We start from the raw sequence: 26,496 nt of genomic DNA, 5'->3' as shown, positions 1-26,496 counted from the left end.
TGTGGCTGTGGGCTCACTTTCGTGAACTTCAGTTCTGGATGCTAGTTGCTCATTTTTATTGTTTGCATGGATTTGCTTTTTTTCTGCACATCCATCTTGTACTTATTTCATGGATTCTATTGGATTTCTTTGTCTTGTGGCTTCCTGGAAGGAAATGGATCTCAAGGTTGTATAAAGTGTACATACTTTGACAATAAATGTACTTTGAACTTTGACATACTTTCTTCAAACTCCTTATGAAATATAGCCACTGATGCGCCTTCTTTGTAATTGCATCAATATGCTGTCGGGCCCAGGTACACTAACCGTTACGCTACTGTGCTGCCCCATTTATTCTAGGTTTCAAAATGCGATGCACCCTCATCACGAGACAGCTTCTGTACTCTCGGTGGCTTTAGTTTTCGTAGCAGCACTGCTTCCCAGTCTGCGTAGTTGAAGCATCTGTGTTGCTTCATGTAATCTTCTCCATTCTTCATATTCCCTAATCGTCTTGTCCGGTCAACAACTACAATTCTTTTTAATGAATTCTAGATTTCTGCCTTTAAAATATGCAGCTTCAACATAAATCTCTTGATTTCCCCCCTGCCCCCCGACGTTAACCTCTGCGTGCACAAAATCCGGTTTCTGTTAGTTTAATTTCGTAAAGAAAATGGCAACGCTTCCCCAATACTACACGCACAAAGTCCAGGACAGTGCTTTTTGATTAAAAGTCTTGATTTTTGGCTGTATTTTATTGCTTCCTCTAATCCCGATCATGCATTGACAAATGAGAGGATTGATAGATTCTTGCAGAGAGCACTGAGAGGAAACTAAATATTGTGGAGTCAAATTCAGGCCAAATTTGTTGCACTCGCATAAGGTCATCAGTAGAGTGGAAGGAATTTCCATCAATCCACTGGTTTTAAACACCAGAGATTCTGCAGATGCTGGAAATCCAGAGCAACACTGTCAAAATGCTGGAGGAACTCAGCAGGTCAGGCAGTATCTATGGAGGGGAATAAATAGTCGATGTTTCAGGCCGAGATTCTTCATCAGTCCTGATTATAAGTGGTCAGATCCTTCATCAATCATGAGGAATGATGAAATACGCTATTTGTGTCAAGCGACATCAGTGGGGATTGTGCTGGCCAGCCTGCAAGTGTCGCTCAGTGCCAATACAGCATGCCCACAGTTCACCAAGGCTAATCCATACATCCTTGGAAAGTGGGAGGAAACCAGAGCACTCAGAGGAAACCCGGAGGGACACGAGGAGAACGTACAAACTCCTTACAGACAGTGGCAGGAATTGAACCCGGGATGCTAACTCTGTAAAACGTTGCACTAAACACTATACTAGCTCTGGAATAATGATGAAAAACCAGGAGATACTATGCCCAGCACGTCCAACTGACTCAGTAGCCTGCACTATTAATGACTGATGTTAGAACAGTTACTTTCCCCAAGCAGTAAGGTTAACACCTCCACCCACTCACCCATTCAGACTATGTCAGTCACCTTATGTACAGACACTCCTGTCCCTAGTGTCACTTTATTCAAAAAAAAACTTCAAAAAAAGTCAGTCAATCTATGTATACCAGTTATATTACATATTTATATCTATTGTGTCTTTTGATTTATTATTATTGTGTTCTTTATCTTATTGTGTCTTCTTGTGCTGCATCAGATCTGGAGTAACAATTATTTCATTCTCCTTTACACTTGTGTGCAGGAAGTGACATTAAACAATGTTGAATCTTCAATCTATTGATGTTAATGGCTGACATCATTGATCTGAAAGTTGCTGGTGAGCAACCCCGTCCTGTAACAAAGGCCAGAAATGTGGAACGTTTTGGAGGCTGTGACACGATGTGGCCTGTCACAAAGTTGCCCCAGGGATGCTCGGCTTTCCTTGCTGAGCGATCACACTGACATCAGATTTAACATCTCCTTATTGACACACAATTGCTACAAGTTTCAAACTCAAAAGAAGCAATGCTCATGCCGCAGGCTGGTCAGTTGCAGCCGCCTGGGGGAGAGGTGCCAGACGCACTGGGGGCGGGGAGCAGAGGCGCAGTTGGCACACTGGGGTCCATGTTGGCATGGGTCACAGTTGGCACACTGGGGTCCATGTTGGGATGGGGGCTGGTCCCTCCTCTCAGAAGACAAGTTGGATTGGGTTCGTCTGCGGCTGCACTAGTGCGTGATGATCAGACTGCATGGGCTTGTTCTTACTGACAATATCTCATGGACGATTGATGTACAGGACATAGAACTCAGGCACTTGCGCTGTATTATATTTTTTGTGTGACTGTTTACTGCTATGATAATTCTATGTGCTATATGTGCTTTGTGCTGTGTGTGACTGCTGGTACTGCATTTTGCTCCTTGGCCACAGAGGAATGCTGCTTTGTTTGGCTGCATTCAAGGATTTTCATGAATGGTTGAATGACAATTAAACTTAAACTATTAAAGTCCTGATATTCCCCAGTGTTAAAAGCTGTCACTTAGACAAGACCATAAAGGATTATCATTACTATACGCTAGCCAGTCTGCAGTAATATCACACTACATGGACAGTAGGTAGAATACTACAGCACAGTATAGGCCATTTGACCCACAATTTTGTGCCAACTCTTTAACCCACTCTAAGATCAGACTAATCCTTCCCTCCTACATAGCTCACTGTTTTTCTATTATCTATGTGCATATCTAAGAGATTCTTAAATGCCCCTAATGTCTCTACCACCACCCCAGCAGGAAGTTCCAAACTCTGTGGAAAAAATTACTATCTCTCACATCTCCCCCATTCTCCTCTCTAATCACCTTGAAATGATGCCCCTGGTATTAACCATTTCCATCCTGGGAATAAGTCTCTAGTTGTCTGCTCGATCTGTGCTTCTTAAGATCTTGTACATCTCCATCAAATTGCCTCTCATTCTCCATTGCTCCAAAGAGACAAGCCCTAGCTTGCTCAGCGTATCCTCATAAAACACGCTGTAATGTGCTGGGGGCAGCCCAAAAGTGTTGCCATGCTTCCAGAGCCAACAGAACAAGCCCACAGCTTACTAACTCTGCCCCAGGCGTCTTGGGACTGTGGGAGGAAGCTGGAGCACCTGGAGGACACCCACACGGTCACGGGGAGAATGTACAAAGTCCTTACAGACAGCAATGGGGACTGAACCCTGAACGGTCATCACTGGCGTTACGCTAACCGCTAGGTGACCGGGCCACGGTGAATGAAGACAGCAATCAGCATGTCATTAATTTGACTGCATTCAGCTGACTCCACAACTTTATCCTCATGTTTAATTTTTCCATTTCGAATGAATTCGATGCCATTCATATTTCAATCCCACTGAGGGAAAAATCCTTCAACAATATTTTCAAAACTTTTCAGTCTGTGGTTATCCCAAGAAGTTGGGGGCATGCAGGGAAGTTGTTAAGTCTCCCACAACTGAATAAATAACCAAATTAGAGAGTAGAGAGCTGAAATATGTACTGAGAAGCATATTCTACAGTTGTGGTTTTTACCAGCAGGTAAACCTTTTGCCCTTTCAATAGATTGTTGTGCAAACATGTTTTTTACACAGAAGTTAATCTTTCAGTGTCTCTCTGGTGTGAATCTGCACAGATGAGTTAACTGTACACTGTCAAGGGAATGAAATGTGGAATGGCTCATGGACAACTTCACTCAATACTCAACTGATTACTGAACACAACAGTGCACAACATAGGTATGCTGGTTGTTAATTCAAACACGCATTTCACTGTAATTTTCGATATATATGTGTTACATGAATCAATCTGAATCTGAATCTCATTGACGTCCTCTAGGCTGCAAGCCAATTCCAAGTAGGAATTCACACAGAACTGAGTCCCAAAGTTCAAAGTAAATTTATTACCCAAGTACATATATGTCATTGTATGCAATCCTGAGATAAATTTTCTTGCAGGCATTCACAGCAGAACAAAGAAATACAATAGAATCAATGAAAAGCCACACACAAAGAAAATAACTGAGAAACAACCAAATGCAAAAGAGGACAAACTGTGCAAATAAAAAAATCAAGGAATAATAACTAAAAAGTATTACTACAGGGCCCTTAGCATTGTCAATGATCTCTCCCATCTGTCCCACAATCTCTTTGAACCCCTACCATCAGGCAGAAGGTACCATAGCATTAGGGCAAGGATTGTTAGGAATGGAAACAGCTTCCAACACTATGTATTTGCCTCCACCACTAACCCTGGCAATGTGCTCCGCACACTTACCTCACTCTGTATTATTAAAAAAAAATGACCTCCAACATCCCTTCAATCACCTTGAAAGCATATCCTCTCGTATTTGCCATTGCCATCCTGGGAAAAAGTCTCTGGCTGTCCATTCTATCAACGCCTCTTACCATCTTGTACACCTCTGTCAAATCACCTACTCCAAAGAGAAAGGCCTTAGCTCACTCATCCTATCCTTATAAAATGTGCTCTCTAATCCAGGCAACATTTTTGTGAATCTCCTCTGCAACCTCTCTAAAATTGCCACATTTTCCCCATAAATCCATCCTGATGATGAAAGTACACTTCTACCAATTTAGGACCAGTTTTATATGGGACTTGACCAGCTTAACTCTACTTCTCTTAAATATCATCCTCTTCCTCTTGCTGGTCTTATTGAAGAATCATGGATCGAGGATCCACTTTCCTTGTCATATACATTTACATGTTTAGGAATTTGTTGTGGTGTGTTGGTGTGACATGTAACAAAAACAACATTAAATAATGATAAAGAATAAAGAATCACATAAAAAATAAAATTAGAGGATAAAGGTTGGATATGGAATAAAATGTGCATTAATACATAAATACCAGCATGTATTTACAATATAAACAGCATTATAAAAAGCGGTTTAAAGTGTTTTAATTACTGTTGTCTTCCTGTCTCCTTGAACCAGTCTGCTATTCTCCTCCGCAGAGATATTCAAACCATCCCATAGGGTACCAACAATCATTCCATGATCACAGTCACTTAGATAACATCTCTTCCCCATACTGATATTTGGTCTGAACAACATCTGAGCCTCCTGACCATGCCTGCGTGCTTTTATGCATTGAGTTGGTGCCACATGATTGCCTGATTAGATATTTGCACTAACAAGCAGGTGTACAAGTGTACAAGTTGCCACTGAGTGTATATGTCACAGAAAAAATGCATTTGGTGTGCATTTTCCATCAAAAATGATTTAGGCTTAGTACAAATTTACTGTCCAATTACTGGCTCGAGATTCAAGATTCAAGGTTATTTAATGTCATTTTCTGTACACAAGTGTAAGGGAGGACAAAATAATTGTTACTCTAGATCTGATGCTGCATTAGAAAAACACAACAAGGTAAAGAACACAATAATAAAAAAACACAATACATATAAATACATAAGATAGCTTATACACACAGATTGATTTTATGTCTATAAGGTGCCGCTGGGCACAGGAGTGTCTGTACATAAGGTGACTGACAGGAAATGATAAAGTAGTGGTGGTTGGGGTGTGGAGGGGTGGGTTAGTGGGTGGAGGTGTTGATCAGCCTTCCTGCTTGGGGAAAGTAACTGTTTTTGAGTTTGGCGGTCCTGGTGTAGATGCTACATAGCCTCCTCCCTGATGGGAGTGGGACAAACAGTCCATGAGCAAGGTGGATGGGATCCTTCATGATGTTACTGACCTCTTTCTGTTTCTATGTCCTTGATAGAAAATAGGCTGATGATACGTTGGGTAGTAAAGTCATTGTCACCATCATAATGCAAACTGGTCTGTACGTAAGTTAAGGAAACCTGCAATGCAGTCACAAAGCAATTGTTTCTAAATATCCTACACAAATAAGTCAAAGCAATCTAATATAACCTTGGAGACACAGGGGACCACAGATGCTGGAATCTGGAGCAACAAACAATCTGCTGGAGGAACTCAGTGGATTGAGCGAACATACTTTTCCCAAAATAAGGTTAAAAAGAGTGTGCGATATTCCAGGCGTTTTCTAAACAAAGTCCGTTACAGTTAGATTAATAGAATCATTGAACACTACAGCAAAGGAACAGTCCCTTCAGCTCATCTATGCCATACTGAACTATTAATCAGTCTCATCCCATCAACCTGCACCTAGACCATAGCCCTCCATACCCTTCCTACCCATGTACCTATCCAAACTTCTTTTAAATGTTGAAATCGAACCTGTATCCACCACTTCTGCTGACAACTTGTTCCACAAACTCACCACCATCTGAGTGAAGAGGATACCCCTCATGCTTCCTTTAAACATTTCACCTTTCACCACTAACTTTCCCCGGGTGTTCTGGTTTCCTCCCACAGTCTAAAGACATACTGGGTAGATTAATTGATCATTGTAAATTCTCCCTTGATTAGGTAAGGTTTTATAAGTAACAGAGATTCTGCAGATGCTGGAAATCCAAAGCAACACACACAAACGCTGGAGGAACTCAGCAGGTCAGGCAGTAACTATGGAAATGAATGACCATGTTGCAAAGGAAGGGGGAAGACGCCAGAATTAAAAAGTGGGGAGAGGGGAAAGAGGATATCTAGGTAATAGGTGAAGCCAGGTGAGGGGGTAAAGGGTTGGAGAGGAAGGAATCTAACAGAAGGGGCCCAGAGGGAGAATTTTTTTTACTGGAAGGAGAAATCAATATTCATGCCATCAGGTTGGAGGCTAGACAGACGGAATATAAGGTGTTGCTCCTCCACACTGAGAGTAGTCTTCTCTTGGCATAAGAGGAGGCTATGGACTGACATGTCAGAATGAGAATTAAAATATTTGGCAGCTGGGAAGTTCTGCTTTTGGTGGCTGGAGCAGAGGTTAGCATTAATCGGATTTGTTTGGGGCCACGTGGTTCGAAGAATTGGAAAGGCCTGCTCCATGCTGTATTGCCAAAATAAAATAATCAAAAATGCTTAGATTGCTGAGCCTCTGGCAATGGTCTCTGCATCATCAATGGGGACAGGGGAGGTTCCGGAGGATTGGAGGGTTGCAGACGTTGTTTCCTTATTCAAGAAAGGGAGTAGAGATAGCCCAGGAAATTACAGACCAGTGAGTCTTACTTCAGTGGTTAGTAAGTTGATGGAGAAGATCCTGAGAGGCAGGATTAATGAACATTTGGAGAAGTATAATGTGATTAGGAATAGTCAGCATGGCTTTGTCAAAGGCTGGTTGTGCCTTACGAGCCTGATTAAGTTTTTTAAGGATGTGACTAAACACATTGATGAAGGTAGAGCAGTAGATGCAGTGTATATGGATTTCAGCAAGGCATTTGACAAGGTACCCCATGCAAGGCTTATTGAGAAAGTAAGGAGGCACAGGATCCAAGGGGACATTGCTTTGTGGATCCAGAACTGGCTTGCCCACAGAAGGCAAGGAGTGGTTGTAGACGGGTCATGTTCTGCATGCAGGTTGGTGACCACGGTTGAGTCTCAGAAATCTGTTCTGAGACCCCTACTCTTTGTGATTTTTTTTTAAATGACCTGGAAGTGGAGGGATGGGTGAGTAAATTTGCTGATGACACAAAGTTGTTGATAGTGTGGAAGGCTGTCAGAGGTTACAGCGGGACATTGATAGGATGCAAAACTGGGCTGAGAAGTGGCAGATGGAGTTCAACCCAGATAAGTGTGAGGTGGTTCATTTTGGTAGGTCAAATATGATGGCAGAATATAGTATTAATGGCAAGACTTTTGGCAGTGTGGAGGATCAGAGGGATCTTGGGGTCCGTGTCCATAAGACACTCAAAGCAGCTGTGCAGGTTGACTGTGTGGCTAAGAAGGCATAGGGTGCATTGTCCTTCATCAACTGAGGGACTGAGTTCAAGAGCCGAGAGGTAATGTTACAGCTGTGACCCTGGTCAGACCCCACTTGGAGTACTGTGCTCAGTTCTGGTCACCTCACTACAGGAAGGATGTGGAAACCATAGAAAAGGTACAGAGGAGATTTACAAGGATGTTGCCTGGTTTGGGGAGCATGCCTTACGAGAATAGTTCAGTGAACTTGGCCTTTTCTCCTTGGAGTGATGGAGGATGAGAGATGACCTGATAGAGGTGTATAAGATGATGAGATGCATTAATCGTGTGGATGGTCAGAGGCTTTTTTCAGAGGCTGAAATGGCTAGCAAGAGAGGGCACACTTTTAAGGTGCTTGGAAATAGGTACAGAGGGGATGTCAGTGGTAAGTTTTTCATGGAGAGAATGGTGAGTGCGTGGAATGCACTGCTGGTGACTATGGTGGAGAAGGATGCAATAGGGTCTTTTAAGAGACTCCTGGATAGATTCATGGAGCTTAGAAAAATAGAGGGCTATGGCTAACCCTAGGTAATTTCTGAAGTAAGTTCATGTTTGGCACATCATTGTGGGCCGAAGGGCCTGTATTGTGCTATAGTTTTTCTATGTTTCTATGCTTCTAAAATAAATAATCCTAAAAGCTGTTTGACCCACAAAGTTCCTACAGTAGTATTTATGTGTGGGGTAGTGAGGTGTGGGAGAGGGGGAAGGAACGGTGACTGTTTAGGGTTGAAAACCTGTAAGATTGAGAGTGGGGAGGGGAGATGGGGAGTGGAGAGATGGAGACTGCTTGGTGATAGGAGGTGTATGGGAGCGCTCTGGAGTTTTGTGATATAGCAGATATTAACTCAAACAAGAACCTGTCTTCAGATCTCAATGTGAATTGTAAATTACGCGCAGTTAATTGAAGCTGAAAGCATAGACCTTTGCAAATAAACGCTTCTGTCTGCGAAGCACAAACTAAGAGATATAGGTTGACAAAGGGTGACTATGAGTCACTTGCATATACATCAGCCAATCAATCCAGGATTGGTTAAGTAATTTGCACCATTTTAAAAAGTTCAAGAAAGCTTGAAATTAGTTTTGTCCCAACAAAGGAATTTGAACTTTCAGAGGTGTCCCCGACTGTACATTTGCAGTTCAAATTTCAAAGTAAATTTTATTATCGAAGTACATAGATGTCACCATATACAACCCCGAGATTCATTTTCTTGTGGGCATACTCAATAAATCTATAGAATAGTAACTGCAACAGAATCTCTGAAAGGCCACCCAACTAGGGTGTTCAACCAGAGCGCAGAGGACAACAAACTGTGTAAATGTAAATATAAATAAATAGTAATAAATGATGAGAAAATAGGATGAAGAGTCCTTGAAAGTGAGTCCACAGGTTGTGGGAACATTTCAATGATGGGGTAAGTGAAGTTAAGTGGAGTTATCCCCTTTTGTTCAAGAGTCTGTAGAAGCTGTTCTTGAATCTGGTGGTGTGAGTCCTGGGGCTCTTGTACCTTCTACCTGATGTCAGCAGTGAGAAGAGAACATGACCTGGGTGGTGGGGATCCCTGACGATAGATACTGGTTTCTTGCGACAGTGTTTCATGTAGATATGCTCAATGGTTGGGAGGGCTTTACCCGTGATGGACTGGGCACCGTCAACCCAAAGTATTGAAGTAAACAATGTCACTGTAACTATTCAATTTGTGCTGAATCACCGGCTGTTACCTTTGATCTTATGGGTATAAAAATGTGTTTGTTGTGATGAATAAAGACTTCTATATTAACAACTTCTCCAGTTTCTCCACCGACTTAGCTGCAGTCACAACAGGAGGTCCTGAGGAGTGGGGCTAAAGACTGGGGGTGGGGGGGGTGGGGGGCTAAATGTGCACTGGATTGCTAACCAAAGAAATGCTGATGTACTGACACACTAGGAGAAGGGGGAAGATATTGATTACTACAAGGAAATTTCATTAACCACACCAGGGTTAATTTTCACCCATTAATTAATTGGTTAATGATTCACCACCATATCGCCATGCACCATGGATGCCATGGTAGTGTGGAAGTTAGCACAACACTATTACAGCTCAGGGCATCGGCATTTGGAGTTCAATTCTGGCATCCTCCGTAATGAGTTTGTACGTTCCGTCCCGAGGAATGTGTGGCTTTCCTCTGGGTGTCACAGTTTCCTCCCACAGTCTAAAGACATGCCAGTTAGCAAGTTAATTGGTCTATTGTAAATTGCTCCGTGATTAGGCTAGGGTTAAAATTGGGGGTTGCTGGTGGCACAGATCGAAGGGCTGGATGGTCCCTGAAGGTGGAAACTCATGTGGATAGGGTGGTGAAGAAAGCTTTTGGTTTGCTGGCCTTTACAAATCAGAGCATTGAGTATAGGAGTTGGGATGTAATATTGAAATCGTACAAGGCATTGGTGAGGCCAAATTTGGAGTATTGTGTACAGTTCTGGTCACTGAATTATAGGAAAGATGTCAACAAAATAGAGAGAGTACAGAGAAGATTTATTAGAATGTTACCTGGGTTTAATCACATAAGTTACAGAGAAAGGTTGAACAAGTTGGGTCTTTATTCTTTGGAGCGTAGAAGGTTGAGGGGGAACTTGATAGAGGTATTTAAAATTGTGAGGGGGATTGATAGAGTTGATGTGGATAGGCTTTTTCCATTGAGAGTGGGGGAGATTCAAACAAGAGGACATGAGTTGAGAGTTAAAGGGCAAAAGTTTGGGGTAACATGAGGGGGATCTTCTTTACTCAGAGAGTGGTAGCTGTGTGGAACGAGCTTCCAGCAGAAGTGGTTGAGGCAGGTTTGACGTTGTCATTTAAAGTTAAATTGGATAGCTATATGGACAGGAAAGGAATGGAGGGTTATGGGCTGAGTGCAGGTCAGTGGAACTAGGTGAAAGTAAGAGTTCGGCATGGACTAGAAGGGCCGAGATGGCCTGTTTCCATGCTGTAATTGTTATATGGTTATATATGGGTCTATTCTGTGCTGTATCTCTAATTAAAAAATAAATAGATGTAGTTCTCACCACACCAGGTTTTGTACTCTACAGGTACAAAGTTATATAACTCAGAGTCCGGTTTATTATCACTGACCTATGTTGTGAAATTTGTTGCTTTGTGGCAGCAGAACAGTGCAATACACAAATATATTGCAAATTAAAATTAAAAAGATATTAAACTTTTAAACAAGTGTTGCAAAAAGTGAGCAAAAATAGTGAGGTAGAGTGGGTTCATTGTCTGTTCATAAATCTGATGACGGAGGAGAAGAAGCTGTTCCTAAAATGTCATGGGTGATCAAGATGGACATTAAACTTACCAGACTCTGCTGTGTAAGACTGGGAGATTTCAATATCCAGAAAATAACTGCATCTTTCCCTGCTAGTCTTCCCCCTAAATCCTCAGCCTGTGCTTCTTGCTGACATGTCAGGCTTGAGGAGAGCTGTAAATGAGCAATACAAGGAGACCCCACACCCGATTCGGCCGCCTGTCTCCATTACGGAAACCTGAACACAGGGTTAAAGCACAGAAACACAGACAGATTGCTGCAGGAATTCAGTAAGTCAGGCAGTGTCTATGGAGAGGAATGTCAATGTTCCTCCTCACAGATGCTGCCTGACCTGTTGGGTTCCTCCAGCACTTTGTATGTGTTACTCTGAATTTCTTGTGCTGATCATAGGGTTAAGGCAATTGGTAGCTAAATGACGCGCCACTCAGGGGTGTTAACTTTGTGATATCCCTCAAAGTTCAAAGTAAATTTACTATTAAAAAACATATACGTCACCATATACAACCCTGAGATTCATTTTCTTGTGGGCATTCACAGTAAATAGAAAGAAACACAACGGAATCAGTGAAAAGCGCAACACAACAGAGCTGTACAAATAACCCATCTGCAAAAGACAAAAAAAAATTGCAAGAAATAATAATAAATAAATAATCAATAAACATCGAGAACACAAGTTGTAGAGTCCTTAAAAGTAAGTCCATAGGTTGTGGAATCAGTTCAGTGAATAAGAAAATAAACAGCACAAGTGTATTCAAACATACTTAAGAGTTAGCAAATTTAAACGTACTAAGCCAAGTTTTCTTAAATGTTTTTAAAGATAAGTGCTGAACAAAAAAAAATCAATCCCCCAACTTACTCCTGACCATAACCAGATGTAAAACTGACTGAAGACAAAGCAATGAATACCTAACCATACTCTTCACGTCTATGAGCCCCACCCCATTGAGAAATTGCCCATAATAAACGCACAACACAAAATACAACACACAGAGACAAAAAACAGAAACATGGCTCTTATAGAGTGATTGATGTTATGTTCTTTAATTAAGCATGAGGAGAATGTGGGGGCTGGTGAGGTCTGATGTACAGATCAGTACATCCATTGTTCTAATGGAATTCCACCACTATCAAGGGTCTCATTGCATAATGACACATGGGAAAGTGACTAGCAATGTAATCACTGACTGTGGTCAAAGTAAAAGTGCAGACGAAATTAACACATATAATCAGTGTTTCTCTCTGTCCCTTGCGGTGCATCGCTTGCTGTTTCTTTAGCATTTGTCCGTTTTTTTCTTGAGGCTGCCTTGCTGATTCGACACTCAACCCACCATGGATGGAATGCGTGCAAGGAACCGGCCGGATCTGAACCCGTGACCACTGGCCTTGACATCTGGTGTGGATGCCACTACACTGCCAGTCTGCTAATTGTTTATGATGCACCCCATCAATTACCCACTCACCCCGGACGTTCCCTCTTCCCACCACCCCTGCTCCCGTCAGGCAGGAGATACAAAAGCCTGAAAGAACATGTAAAACCATAAGGCAGTAAGATCCAGGAGCAGAATTACGACTGATCCAATTTTCCTCTCAGCTCCAATCTCCTGCCTTCTCTCCATATCCTTTCATGCCCTGACCAATCAAGACTCTATCCACCTTTGCCTTAAATATGCATAAAGACTCTACAGCTGCCTGAAGCAAAGAATTCCACAGACTCACCACACTCCAACTAAAGAAATTCCTCCTCATCTCTGTTCTAAAAGGACACCCTTTATTCTGAGGCTGTGTCCTCTGGTCTTAGACATTGCCACCATAGGAAACATCCTCTCTACATCCACTCTATCAAGGTTTTTCACTATTCTATAGGTTTCAATGAGGTCACCCCTCATTCTTCTAAATTCTAGTGAATACAGGCCCAGAGCCATCAAATGCTCTTCATATGTCAAGCCATTCAATCCTGGAATCATTTTTGTGAACCTCATTTGAACCCTCTCAAGTTTCAGCACATCCTTTCAAAAATAAGGGGGCCAAAACTTCTCATAATACTCCAAATGAGGCCTCACCAATGCTTTATAAAGTCTCAACATTACATCCTTGCTTTGATTTTCTAGTCCTCTTGAAATGAATGCTAAGATAGCATTTGCCTTCCCTCCCACAGACTCAACCTGCGAATTTACCTTTAGAGAATCCTGCACAAGGACTCCCAAGTCCCGTTGGGACTCAGTTTTTGTATCTACTCTCCATTTAGAAAATAATCAACCCTTCATTTCTTCTACCAAGGTGCATGACCATACACTTCCCAACACTGTATTCCATCTGCCATTTCTTTGCCCATTCTCTTAATTTGTCAAAGACCTTCTGTAGTCTCTCTACTTCCTCAAAGCTGCCTGCCCCTCCACCTATCTTCATATCATCTGCAAACTTTGCAACAAAGCCATCAATTCCATCATCTAAATCATTGACACAGAACGTAAGAGGAATCTGTCCCAACACAGACCCCTGTGAAACATCACTAGTCATTGGCAGCTAGCCAGAAAAGGCTCCCTTTATTCCCACTCTTTGCCTTCTGCTAATCAGCCACTGCTTTATCCATGTTAGAATCTTTCTTGTGATACCATGGGTTCATAGCTTGTTAAGCAGCCCCATGTGCGGCACTTTCTAAAAGGTCTTCTGAAAATCCAAGTACATAACATCAATCAATTCTCCTTTTCCTATCCTGCTTGTTATTTCTTCAAAGAGTTCCAACAGATTTGACAGGCAAGATTTTCCCTTGAGGAAACCATGCTGATTATGGCCTATTTTATCATGTGCCTCCAAGTACCCTGAGACCACAGCTTTAATAGTCAACTCCCAACATTTTCCCAACCAATGAGGTTGGACTAACTGGCCTATAGTTTCCTTTCTTCTGCCTCTCTCCTTTCCTGATGATTGGAGTGACATTTGCAATCTTCCAGCCTTACGGAACCATTCTAGAATCCAGTGATTCTTGGAAGATCATTACTAATGCCTCATGTTCTCTCCAGCCTCCTCTCTGGTTGTTAATGCAAATAACGCCTTTCACCGTGTATTTCAATGTACACATGATAAGTAAATGAATCTGAGTCTGAAGGCAGAGACACATCCACTCTATTAAACGATAGGACAATGGGGGGGGGGTGATCACCACAAAGAGCAGACTGAAATGCCTTTGAAGTGACCCAGTAGTGCAGTGCAGTTTCCGTTAGTCCAAAGAAATCAGGGGCAGAGGGGACAGAAAATTAATCTCCCACAGAGATTAAAAAGTATAACAACTTTTCTGAAGTTTCATTAAAGATTTGACCTGAAATAAAATGCATCCCAAAAGCCTTACGGCAGGAACCAAGTCTCAAATTTAATTTTTATTTGTTGAGAGATACAACATGGTACGGACCTTTCGGCCCAAAAAGCCCAGCAACCCATCTATTTAACACGAGTCTATCCACAGGACAACTAACCAGTATGCCTTTGGACTGTGGGAGGAAACCAGAGCACCCGGACAAAATCTACACAGTTATGGGGAGAATGTACAAACTCCTTACAGGTGGTGTCGGAATTGAACTCCAAACTTCAGAACGCCCGAGCTGTAATAGCGTTGCAATAACTGCTGTGTTATCGTGGTGCCCTAATGCTTTAACTTTGATCTTAATTTCTAAGATTTCCACTTATTCAGCTAAATGTTCAGATACAGCACATTACAGAAAATTTTCTGGATTTTAGTATGTTTTTTTGTACAAAGACTTGTTCCTTCAGTCACTGGTCAGATATCCTGACTGAACACATTCTCACACAACATCGAAGACGTGGACAGGTCTTTTGAATAAAGGCTGCTGGGAGATGAAAACCGTTCACAGTGGGTGAACGATTCAATCTGTGAATTCAACACAGAAGTATTTTCAGTAAAAAATGAACATTCCGCTTAGTCCGCTAAAGGAGAGCGTTGAGCATCAGCTAGAGTGGCTGAGAGCAGTTTGCGTTAAATCCTTTAGATTTGATCGCAGTGCTCATAGCTCAGTCTTGGAGTTGCTCAAGCCAAACTCTGCTCGGATTTCCACCTCCCAGTGCAGAACATTACACCCTGAATCAAAAACGTATTTTGCAAAGTGTAACTGATAGAACACAGAGCAGTACAGCACAGGAACAGGCTGTTCAGCCCACAATGTTGTGCTGAACCAAGTAAGTCTATTACAGCTCCAGCGTTCTGGAGTTTGGAGTTCAATTCCGTCGCCATCTCTAAGGAGTTTGTACATTCTCCCCATAAACAAGAGAAAATCTGCAGACGCTGGAAATCCAAGCGACACACACAAAATGCTGGAAGAAATCAGCAGGCCAGGTAGCCCCTATGGAAAAAAAGTACAGCCGATGTTTTGGGCCGAGATCCTTCAGCACGATTCGGATTTTGTCCGAGTGCTTTGGTTTCTTCCCACAGTCCAAAGGTGTACTGGTTGGTAGGTTAATTGGTAAACTAATCCCCTCGGCCTACACAGTGTCCATATCCCTCCATTTTTCTCACATTCATCAACCTATCTGAATGCCTCTTAAAATTCCGTAATGAATCTGCCTCTCCCACCCCCTCAGGCAGCACATCCAAGTGCAGTCTGACCAATGCTTTATAAGCCTCAGCATTACTTCCTTCTTTTTATATTCTAGTCCTCTCCAAATGGATGCTAACACTGCATTTGCCTTTCCTACTGCCGACATTATCCCTGTCACCACTCCCTTTCTGAAGCAAGGACAGAAAGTTGCTATTTTTATACAGAAACACAAGAGATTCTGCAGATGCTGGAAATCCAAAGCAATACACACAAAATGCCCAGCAAGTCAGGCAGCATCTATGAATAGAATCAATTTACCACATGATCAATATCCATTTCTGATAAGTCAATTCCAGATAAAAATTCGTTTTTGAAGAAGGATCATCAGATAAAGATGTTGATCACACAGGGAGTGGTGAATCTGTGGAATTCTCTGCCACAGGAAACAGTTGAGGCCAGTTCATTGGCTATATCTAAGCGGGAGTTAGATATGGCCCTTGTGGCCAAAGGGATTGGGGGTATGGAGAGAAGGCAGGTGCAGAGTTCTGAGTTGGATGATCAGCCATGATCATACTGAATGGTGGTGCAGGCTTGAAGGGCCGAATGGCCTACTCCTGCACCTATTTTCTATGTTTCTATCATTTGGTAAATTGTTTATGTTTGAATTCCTTACTTGCAAAATCAATCACCATTCGCAATAGAGGGGTTAAAAATCAACAGAAACTACAAACTGGCAACCAACGCCAATTTGAAGTTAGTAAAGTTAGTTGCTGGGTGTGTTTCACATCCTTCCGTTATTCCTATCTCATCTCTCTCCAGCACTCCTTATTATGTAAAGGGAAGCTATTTTCTTCTGTTTGAAGACATACACTGCTGCAGCAACCCTTGCCTATCTGGTCTGTAGGGAGCAGGGCTGGCTGCAGCTCTCTCTCTGGAAAGGACTGGGTACACTACAACTGGCCCAGGCTATCCTGGTGATCGTCTTTAACCGTTGTTTTACTGCAGCTTCCACAGACCTGTCACCAGATCAGAATGAATGGAAATTGCTGACTGATGAAATTTACGGATGTGGGAAGAAACACGGAATGAGTAAGTCATTTGGAGCTGTGCTTCGAAGTGGGTGAGACGACTGCAGGGAAAGAATAAAACAAAACTGAAACTTAAACTTGCCAGCTTTTTGCACCCATCTCAATGCTGATCTATGGGTAATGCCGATGGAGGAGAGATTTTGTTTAGATCACTGATAGTGGTTAACAGATTGTGATTTCAGGAAACTTTCCCCATTGGCTCTGAATGTTTCAGGATTTTGTTTGAGGTACGAGAATGCAGACGCTGGAACCTAGAGTAACGCAAAAGACACCGCAGAAACTCAGCGGGTCAGGCAGCAGCTGTGGAGGGAAATGAATAGTCAGGCCATGTTGTGCAATTCCATTTTCCTAAGTTCATTTATTTCTGACTGATGAACACAATTGGCAGGAAATGGATCAAAAGAGACTCATAATATTCAGTTATGAATCATATCAGAATAATATTTTGCCTTTGGACTCCCCTGATAGACCCCTCCCTCCCATAGGTAATTTGGCAGTTAAGTCAGATACCCGACGCCAGCAGGAGTGGGTGCCTTGTGACATGTTACCGGAGAGAGGAGGAAGCTGGTCTTGTCATAGGCCAGGAAAGCAGCCAGAGAGAGAGAAGGCCCACCAACTTCCCACAGTCAAAGGCAAGGAGGGAACATCAAAAATGTGAGCAAAGGTCATTCTGTTCTGACAGATAGAAGGAAACCTGGCACTGTGAAGAAGACCTTTGCAAGGACAGAGGAGGTCAGGCCCAGAGAGTGTACCATATGAACATAAGATATAGGAGCAGGTTTAGGCCATTCAGCCGATCAAATATGCTCCACCTTTCCATCATGGCTGATTTATTATCCATCTCAATCCCATTCTCCAGCCCTTTCCCTCTAATCTTTGACACACTAACTAATCAAGACTCTGTCATCCCCCTCTTTAAACTTGGCCTCCACGGTTGTCTGTGGAAATGAATTCCACAGATTCACCACCCTCTGGCTAAAGAAATTCTTCCTCATCTGGTTTAAAGGGACATCCTTGTATTCTGAGGCTATGCTCTCTGGTCTTAGACTCTCTCACTAAAGGAAACATCCTCTCTACATCCACTCCACTCAGGCCTTTCAACATTTATTAGGTTTCAAAGAAACTCCCCACCCCCCCATTATTGTTCTAAACTCCAGCGAGTACAGGCTCAGAACCATACAATTATTAACGCTTCATTCCTGTGGTCATTCACATAAACCTCCCCTGGACTCTCTCCACTGAGCACCTTTGTTCCGTCAGCCACAACAGGCCAGCCTCCCACTTGACTCTCACTACATTCGAATCAACTTGCCCCAGATTTTACCCACACATCTGCATACCGGAGGCAACTTACAGTGGTCAACAGAACCCACATGTCTTGGGAAAAGATTTGAAAGAAAAGATAGACTAGCTTTACTTCTCATATGTACATTGAAACTATGAAACATTCAGTGAAACGTGACATTTGCGCTGTCGCTTGCAATGAGGTGGGGGCAGCCCACAGGTGTCCCTATCACCAAGCTCCCAGACCAACAGAGCAAGACTGCAACTCAGTAGCCCTAACCCTAAGTTCAAGTTTAGTTCAGTTCATTTCAATAATCATTCAACCATACACACGAATATAACCAAGCGAGACGGTGTTCCACCAGGGCCAATGTGCAAAACACATTACCAGCAGCACACAGCACACAGCACATTGCACATAGCACATATGGCAGTGATTTCAGAAAATACAGTCACAAAGAAGAAAAATAATATACCCCAAGTTCCTGAGTGGCATGACTGTAGATGGTTACTGTATGCCTTTAAATGCTTGGAGGAAACTGGAGCACCTGGGGAAAACCTACACGATCGCGGGGAGAATATACAAACTCCTTACAGAGAGCAACGGGAATTGAACCTTAACCACTGGTACTGTAAAGCATTACGCTAACCACTACGTTGTCATGCTGCCCTGATGCTACCCTAGCATGAGGGATTTAAAAGGGATCTGAGGACAACTCCATACACACACATGCAGACCTGGCAGTCAGAATTGAAGCTGGGTCATGATAGCAGTCAGTTCCTCAAAGAGGTAACGGACCCAATAGATGTACCAATGTGTTACCCTAATCCACTCTAGATTTCATGACAGTTCTGCTTTCAGACTGACTGGTGAGTTGTTTTTCATTAAGCATGCATTGTTTCTGTGTGGGTGTGAACCCATTAGACTCACCACTAATCAATCAAAATGAATGAAGATGGTTCAGTGGTAAAGAGACATTTTAAAACACTTTTTCTGATGCTGTTATTTACTTATTGAGATACAGAGCAGAATAGGCCCTTCCAGGCCGCCTTGTAATCCCTTGATTTAATCCTAGCCTAATCACAGGAAAATTTACAATGACCAATTAACCTACCAACTGGTGTGTCTTTTGACTGTGGGAGGAAACCAGGGTAACCGGGAATACGTACTGTACTATGCATATGATGTAGGCACATATATATAGCTAGGGATCATTACACAGATCATCATTACAAGCTGCACTGAGGAAGAACAAAGTAAAACAATAACAATGTCAAATAGAGTGTAACAGTTACAGAGAAAGTACAGTGCAGGCAGACAATAAGGCGCAAGATCATAATGAATGAGCTTGCAAAGTCAAGAGTCCAACTTACCGTACTAAGAAACTATTTAATAGTCTCTGATCAATTAAAGAGATCCCACCACAGATATCAATATATCTATCTACTGAACCATATATACCCCCTGCCATCAAGGACATACAATACTGTGCAAAAGTCTTAGGCACATATACATTGCTAGGGTGCCTAAGATTTTTGCACAGTACTGTAGTAATTTTATGTATTGCACTGTACTGCTGCCACAAAAAAGAATCATGACATATGTGAGCGATGATAAACCTGATTCTGATATGAGTCTCTATTGTGGACTGAGAGTTGGAAGGGGGCAGGGAGAGGGGAATCATGGTTGGGAAAAGGGGAAGGGAGTGTGAAACACCAGAGAGATATTCTGTAATGATCAATAAACCAATTGTTTAGAATCAAATGACCTCGCCTGGTGTCTCAGGACTGGTGTGCCTGCACCCGCCCCCTGCCACTCCTTCTCTGCCTCTTGTTCCCCCCCCCACCACCACCCCCGGTGCTCTACTCTCGCCATTACAAACATCCTTTGCTCCTGCCAGATGTATAAATTCACTCTCCACTCCACATTGACAAATACAGTACTGCGCAGAAGTCTTAGGCACCCCATCCATGCTTAAGAATTTTGCACACTATTGTACATGCAGGTATTTATAACTTTATGCATATTTTATTCCATATCTGTACCTTAACTACTAACTTTATTTTTGATATAATTCTTTATTTTTTATAATTGTTGAATGTTGCACGTCTCAACCCGACCAACACACCACAGCAAATCCCTAATATATAATGGAAAATAACGCTGATTCTAGATCCTTGAAAAAATAAGCACAAAAAAGTTTGCAGATGTTGGAAATCCACAGCAACACACACATAGTGCTGGAGGAACTCAGCAGGTCTGGCAGCATCTGTGGAGAGGAATAAACAGTCGACGTTTAGGGCCGAGACCCTTCTTCAGCACATCCTCAAACTGCCCAGGTCGTCGCTGCTTTAACAGCCAGTCAGACATCGGTTGGAATCATTAATTTTTTTAGGTAGATGAAGTAGCATTTTAATATCTTGTTATTATGTAAAAAAAAAGACATTTTGACCCTATCCACAATTTCTTTTTGAAAAATTTGTTTTAAGGACTTAATATTTATTTGCAAAAAGAAACTTACTCAGCTTTAAAAAAGCCCATTGGCTGGAATCATGCATTTTACTGTATGTTATTTTGATCTATATGTTGACAAATCAAGCTAATCTTTAATCTATTGGGTAGTCAGGGGTGTTCCTGCAATCATAGTAGTTGGGATAAATGGGCGAATTAGGGGTGGTAAATAAACTAGACATGGAAGTATTAATGTACATGGACAGCATCACCGTCTGTTATGGAGGGGGCCATTGGACTGGATCGGAAAAAGCCGCAGACAGTTGTAAACTCAGCCAGCTCAGCCTCCTCACAATCATGTACATCTTCAAGGAGTGATGCTTCAGGAAGCAGGCACCCAACATTCAGGACCCCATCACCCAGGACATGCCCTCTTCTCATTGCTACCATCAAGGAGGGGGTACTGAAGCCTGAAGACACACACTCAGTGCTTCAGGATCAGCTTCTTCCCCTCTGCCATCAGATGTCTGAATGGACAATGAACCCACGCCCACTACCTCACTACTTCTTCTCCTTTTTATTGATTTTTTTGCACTACTTAGTTAATTTAATTTTAACATATATTTCATTTTGCGATTTTAGTTTTTTAAACTATTATGTATTGCAATGTACTACTGCCACAAAACAACAGATTTTTTCATGACATATGCCAGTGATATTAAACCTGATTCTGAATCTGAATCTGATTCTGAAACCTTCCTTCGTCACTCCACAACCCAACAACAGAACCCCTGCATTACACTGGTGCTGCTACACATTTAGATAGGTTTGGAATAAAATGAACCTCCTAATAAAATACTTTAAAAGAATTAAAAGCAATTCAATGAACAGATTACTTTTAGTTTAATTGATTTAGTGCAGTGACTTGCAAATCAAATGAAATGGTGAGCCCCCTTTTACAGTGAAAAAAACAATTATGCAATATAATACACTAAGCGATCAAATTTTTTAAACTAAACAGATTATGAAGGACACCAATCATGCCCATAATAGTTTGGCAAATGGAGGGGCGTCAACTGTGACACAAAAATGATAACAAGCCACTCACATCTTCATAGCCCATCGACTGAGATCTGCCTCCAGGCTATTTCCTCAAAGAATAGCACTGAGTATTAAACAGAACCAACTCAAAAGGTTTGTTTAATTATTGTCTAGAGAAAGCTGCCGTATAAACCACTTGAAAGTGACTTGTTCTAATTATTGTTGAAAGAGCAATTTGAATGCATGATGTGGTTATAATTTCACCTTCATGCTGTGCCTAGATTTATAAGACAATTTGACTGTTAAACAGCTACTGTTCCAGCTCTCTCTCTCCGGGACTCTCCCATTGGTTCCAGTTCTCCCTCTGCTATTGGTTCCAGATTTGTCTTTGGAACTCGGCCACTGGTTCCAGGTCTGTCTCCGGGACTCTCCTACTAGTTCCAGATCTGTCTTTGGGACTCTGCTGTTGGTTCCAGTTCTCTTATTAGGTCTCTGCTATTGGTCAAAGAGACTGTCTATAAATTTTTGGTTAGATGTTGACCCGCTTTGTTGCAGCAGCCTCTCTGAGTCCAAACAAAATTGTAACTGTTTGTCCTATATGTCTTTTTTACCGTTGTAAGACACTGTTAGATATTAATCACATTAAGCACTGCAGGTCTGTTGCTTGATAGTGGTGGAGATAGACTTGCTGCGTACTGTGTGACTGTATGTTTACCGCATTCTTATATGTGCTATATGGGCCTTGTGCTGTGTGTGCCTATTGGTATTGTGTTTTGTACCTTAGCCCCGGAGGAACACTGTTTCGTTTGGCCTTATTTATGGGTATTCATGTATGGTTGAATGATAATTAAACCTGACCTTGAACTTAATTAAAATGCAATACACATTTAGGGGGCCCTTTACTAGGTACACCTGCTCATTAATGCAAATATTTAAACATCTAATGTGGCAGCAACTCAATGCATAAAAGCATGCAGACATGGTCAAGAGGTTCAGTTGTTGTTCACACCAAACATTACAATGGGGAAGAAATCTGATCTAAGTGATTTTGACTACAGAATGCTTGTTGGTGCCAGATAGGGTGGTTTGAGTACTTCAGAAACTACTAATCTCCTGGGACTTTCACACACGTCAGTCTCCAGAGTTTAAAAGAGAAAGGTGCAAAAAAATAGAAAACAAAACATCTAGTCATCAGCAGTTCTGTGGGTGAAAATGCCTTGCTAATGAGAGAGATCAGAGGAGAATGGCCAGACTGGTTCAAACTGACAGGAAGATGACAGTAACTCAAATAACCACGCATTACAACACTGCTGTGCAGAAGAGAATTTCTGAACATACAACATGTCAAGTGGATGGGCTACAGACGCAGAAGACCACAAATATATAGGAATACACTCAGTGGCCACTTTATTAGGTACCTCCTGTACCTAATAAAGTGGTCACTGAGTGTAAGTACAGTTTCTGACAATTTGTAACTTCTATATTGGAAATGTTGATATTTCCTGCTTAAAAATACACTAACGTAAAGAAAAAGCGCAATATGTAGTCACTTTCACTACAGGGTTCATAAGTACAATGTCACCTTCACATGAGGATAGCACTCCCCAGGGCCCGGGGAGTAGAACAACTGACACAGGGTGTCTCTCTCCGCCGGTAGCATGCGTCCTCTCATCTGAGCACGAAGAGGCACTGTCACTGAAGTCACGGAGTAGTCGGTGACTCTCTCGCCCTCCCTCCCTGGCTGCGAGAAGGCAAGGGGCCAACGAGTGGGGAAGAAAGTGGGGATAAATTGGGAAAAAAAAGTAAATGGAAAAATGAAAGTATTTTGCAACACATTCCCAAGAGAGATAACACTTTACAAACTACAGTTAACTGCTGAACAGTTTTTCTAATTATTCAAGATTCAAGACTGTTTAATGTCATTTCCTGAACACAAGTGTGAAGGAGAACAAAGCAATTGTTACTCCGGATCTGATGCAGCATAAAAAAACACAATAAGATAAAGAACACAATAATAAAAAACACAATAAATATAAATACATAAGATAGCTTATATACATAGATTGATTGTATGTCCATAAAATGATGCTGTGCATAGGAGTGTCTATACATAAGGTGACTATGACAGTGAATAATAAAGTAGTGGTGGTGGGGGTGAGGGTGTGGAGGGGTGGGTTAGTGGGTGGAGGTATTGATCAGCCTTACTGCTTGGGGAAGGTCTGGTGCTCCTGCTGTGGTGAGTTGATTTGATTACGTTTGTAGCCGACAAAAAAAAGTAACATAATACAGCAGGTCTAATATAGTTCACTAGCTCCAACTAGCAAATTGCACACAGAATATAAATAATGATTTAAATTAGTCAACTGATGGAATTCACGTAAAGGTCACTTGTGTCGATCTGTCATGTAGTACTTACAGTCACACTACGTGTTTATGTTAGGTGTACGCACAGAACATAGGGAGGACTACAACCCTGATGAATGCATAGTTCACAGAGGTGAGTGATGACAGACAATTATTAGAGTATATTTAAAAATAAAGTCATGTACTCTTGTCATCAGCCCAGGTGTTTGTATTCTTAAACAAGAAATGAAGCTGAGAGAAGAATCTGCGGTGGAGGTGGTAACAGGGAATCTCGAATCAACTTTATCTGTATACACACGTAGTGGCCACTTTATTAGGTATGCCCGTACACCTGCTCGTTAATGCAAATATCTCATCAGTCAATCATGTGGCAGCAACTCGATGTATAAAAGCATGCAGACACAGTCAAGAGGTTCAGTTGTTGTTCAGACCAAATATCAGAATGGGGAAGAACTGTGATCCAAGTGACTTTGATTATAGAAGGATTGCTCATGCCAGAGTATCTCAGAAACTGCTCCTGGGATTTTCACGCACAACAGTCTCTCGAGTTTACAGAGGATGGTGTGAAAAACAAAACTATGTCAAGGGTGTGGCAGTTCTCTGGGCGAAAATACCTTGTTAATGAGAGAGCTGAGAGGAGAACACCCAGACTGGTTCAAGCTGACAGGAACATGAGTGTAACTCAAATAACCATGCATTACCACAGCAACATGCAGAAAAGCATCTCTGAACACACATGTCGAACCTTTAAGTGGATGGGCTACAGCAGCAGAAGACCACAGACATACATTCAGTGGACATTTTGTTAGGTACAGGGGGTACCTCATAAAATAGGAGTGTACATTTTCGTGTATTAGGAACTTGCTGGGGTGTGTTGGTCAGGGTGCAACATGCAACAAAAAACAACATTCAACAATTATTCAGAATAAAGAATGATATAAAATTAAGTTAGAAATATGGGTATGGAATGAAATGTACATAAATACATAAATACCGGCATGTATTTACATGTAAACCGTGTTATATAAAGTGGCTCGAAGTGTTTACAGTGCAGTGACGGGGTAACAGATATAGTGAGTGGGTAGGCCTAACTAGAATGATTGATCAGATTATCTGCCAGGGCAAGCAACTTTTAAAATGGCATGAAGAATTTTTATTTTAATAGCCCGAGCGCTTCCAGAAGGGAGCTTTTGGAAAGGGCAGCTTTCAGGGTGGGTAGTGCCAACAATGATTTTTCTGCCCACAGCTTTGTCCTGGAACCATGCAAGTCCTGCAGTGATGGTAGACTGAAGCCAATGACCTTTTCCGAGGATGTCACAGCTCACTGGAGTTTTTGTACATTGTGAGAGGATGCTGTACCAAACCAGATAGTAACGGCTGATGTGAGGATGCACTCTATGATGGCAGTGTAGAATTGCTCTGGTAAGTTCACGGGAGGATGGAATTTTACCAGCTGTAATGTGTTATAAATGAAATATTAGTGATTAGATAAGAACTAGTTCTCGCTCTAGAGAACTGTTGGAGGATGTACACACTGAGAGAGGTACAGATTACACAGGCATTAAGACCATAAGCCATAAGATTTAGGAGAAGAATTAGGCCATTCGGCCCATTGAACCTGCACCGCCATTCCATCATGGCTGATTTATTATCCTTCTCAACGCCATTCTCTTGCTTTCTCTCTGTAACTTCTGACGCCCTGACTAATCAAGAACCTATTAACCTCCGCTTAAAATATACTCAATGACTTGGCCCTCACAGCCACTTATAGCAATGACTTCCACAGATTCACCACCATCTGGGTGAAGAAATCTCTCCTCCTCTCTGTTCTAAAGGACAGCCCTTTATTCTGAGGCTGTGCCCTCTGGTCCTTGACTCCCCCACTGTAGGAAACATCCTCTTCACATCCACTCTATCTCGGCCTTTCATCCAGTGAAGGTTAAATTGTAGTTTGAAACTTTGGCAAGAGAACAAACCTGTTGAATGAGATGTTTGAAAATGACATCTGAGACAATGTGGTTGGATGTAGTGGCTTGTATCCTGATGTGTACACTTCAAACTGAGCTAGACTCTAGCTTAGAGAGGCATCTTGGTTTGCATGGAACATGCGGGCTGAAAGGCCTGCTCCAATCTGTGTAAATCAATATTACTGTCAAAGATAAAGATAAGATTTCTACAGAATTTGTAATAATCTGTTGATTGCAGAGAAAGTCTGCAGAAGTTGGAAATCCAAAGCAACACACACAAAGTGCCGGAGGAACTCAGCCGGGAAGGCCGCATCTATGGAAAAGAATAAACAATGGAGATTTTGCACCGAGACCCTTCCTCAGGATTGAAATGGAAGGGGGAAGATGCCAGAATAAAAAGGCGTGAGTGAGGGGAAGGAGGACAAGCTAGAAGGTGAAAGCAGGTGGGTAGGAAAGATAAAGGGCTGGAGAAGAAGATATCTGATAGGAGAGAAGAGTGAACCATAGGAGAAAGGGAAGGAGGAAGGGACCCAGGGGAGGTGACAGACAGACGAGAAGAAGTAAGCAGCCAGAGTAAGGAACAGGCAAAGGGGCGGTGGGGGAGAAGGAAATAATTTTTACCAGAAGGAGAAATCAATATTCATG

At 42.1% G+C, this 26,496-nt stretch overlaps 1 protein-coding gene across 5 annotated transcripts in view; it reads right to left on the bottom strand.

Annotated features, from left to right (window-relative positions):
• Positions 1 to 26,496, bottom strand: part of nfic (nuclear factor I/C) — a 494,946-nt gene that overhangs the window by 89,355 nt on the left and 379,095 nt on the right. For 4 of the 5 annotated variants that reach the window (XM_072243879.1, XM_072243880.1, XM_072243882.1 and 1 more), the window contains exon 9: positions 23,103 to 23,261. The exons of the other annotated variant lie outside the window; for it this stretch is intronic. In XM_072243879.1, the coding sequence (XP_072099980.1) occupies positions 23,103 to 23,261 (159 nt within the window). The remainder of the gene's footprint in view (positions 1 to 23,102; positions 23,262 to 26,496) is intronic. 5 annotated transcript variants of the gene reach the window in all.

The sequence above is a fragment of the Mobula birostris genome, chromosome 26 (genome assembly GCF_030028105.1).
Source record: "Mobula birostris isolate sMobBir1 chromosome 26, sMobBir1.hap1, whole genome shotgun sequence".
Taxonomy (NCBI): domain Eukaryota; kingdom Metazoa; phylum Chordata; class Chondrichthyes; order Myliobatiformes; family Myliobatidae; genus Mobula; species Mobula birostris.
This window is presented reverse-complemented; position numbering and strand designations above follow the sequence as displayed.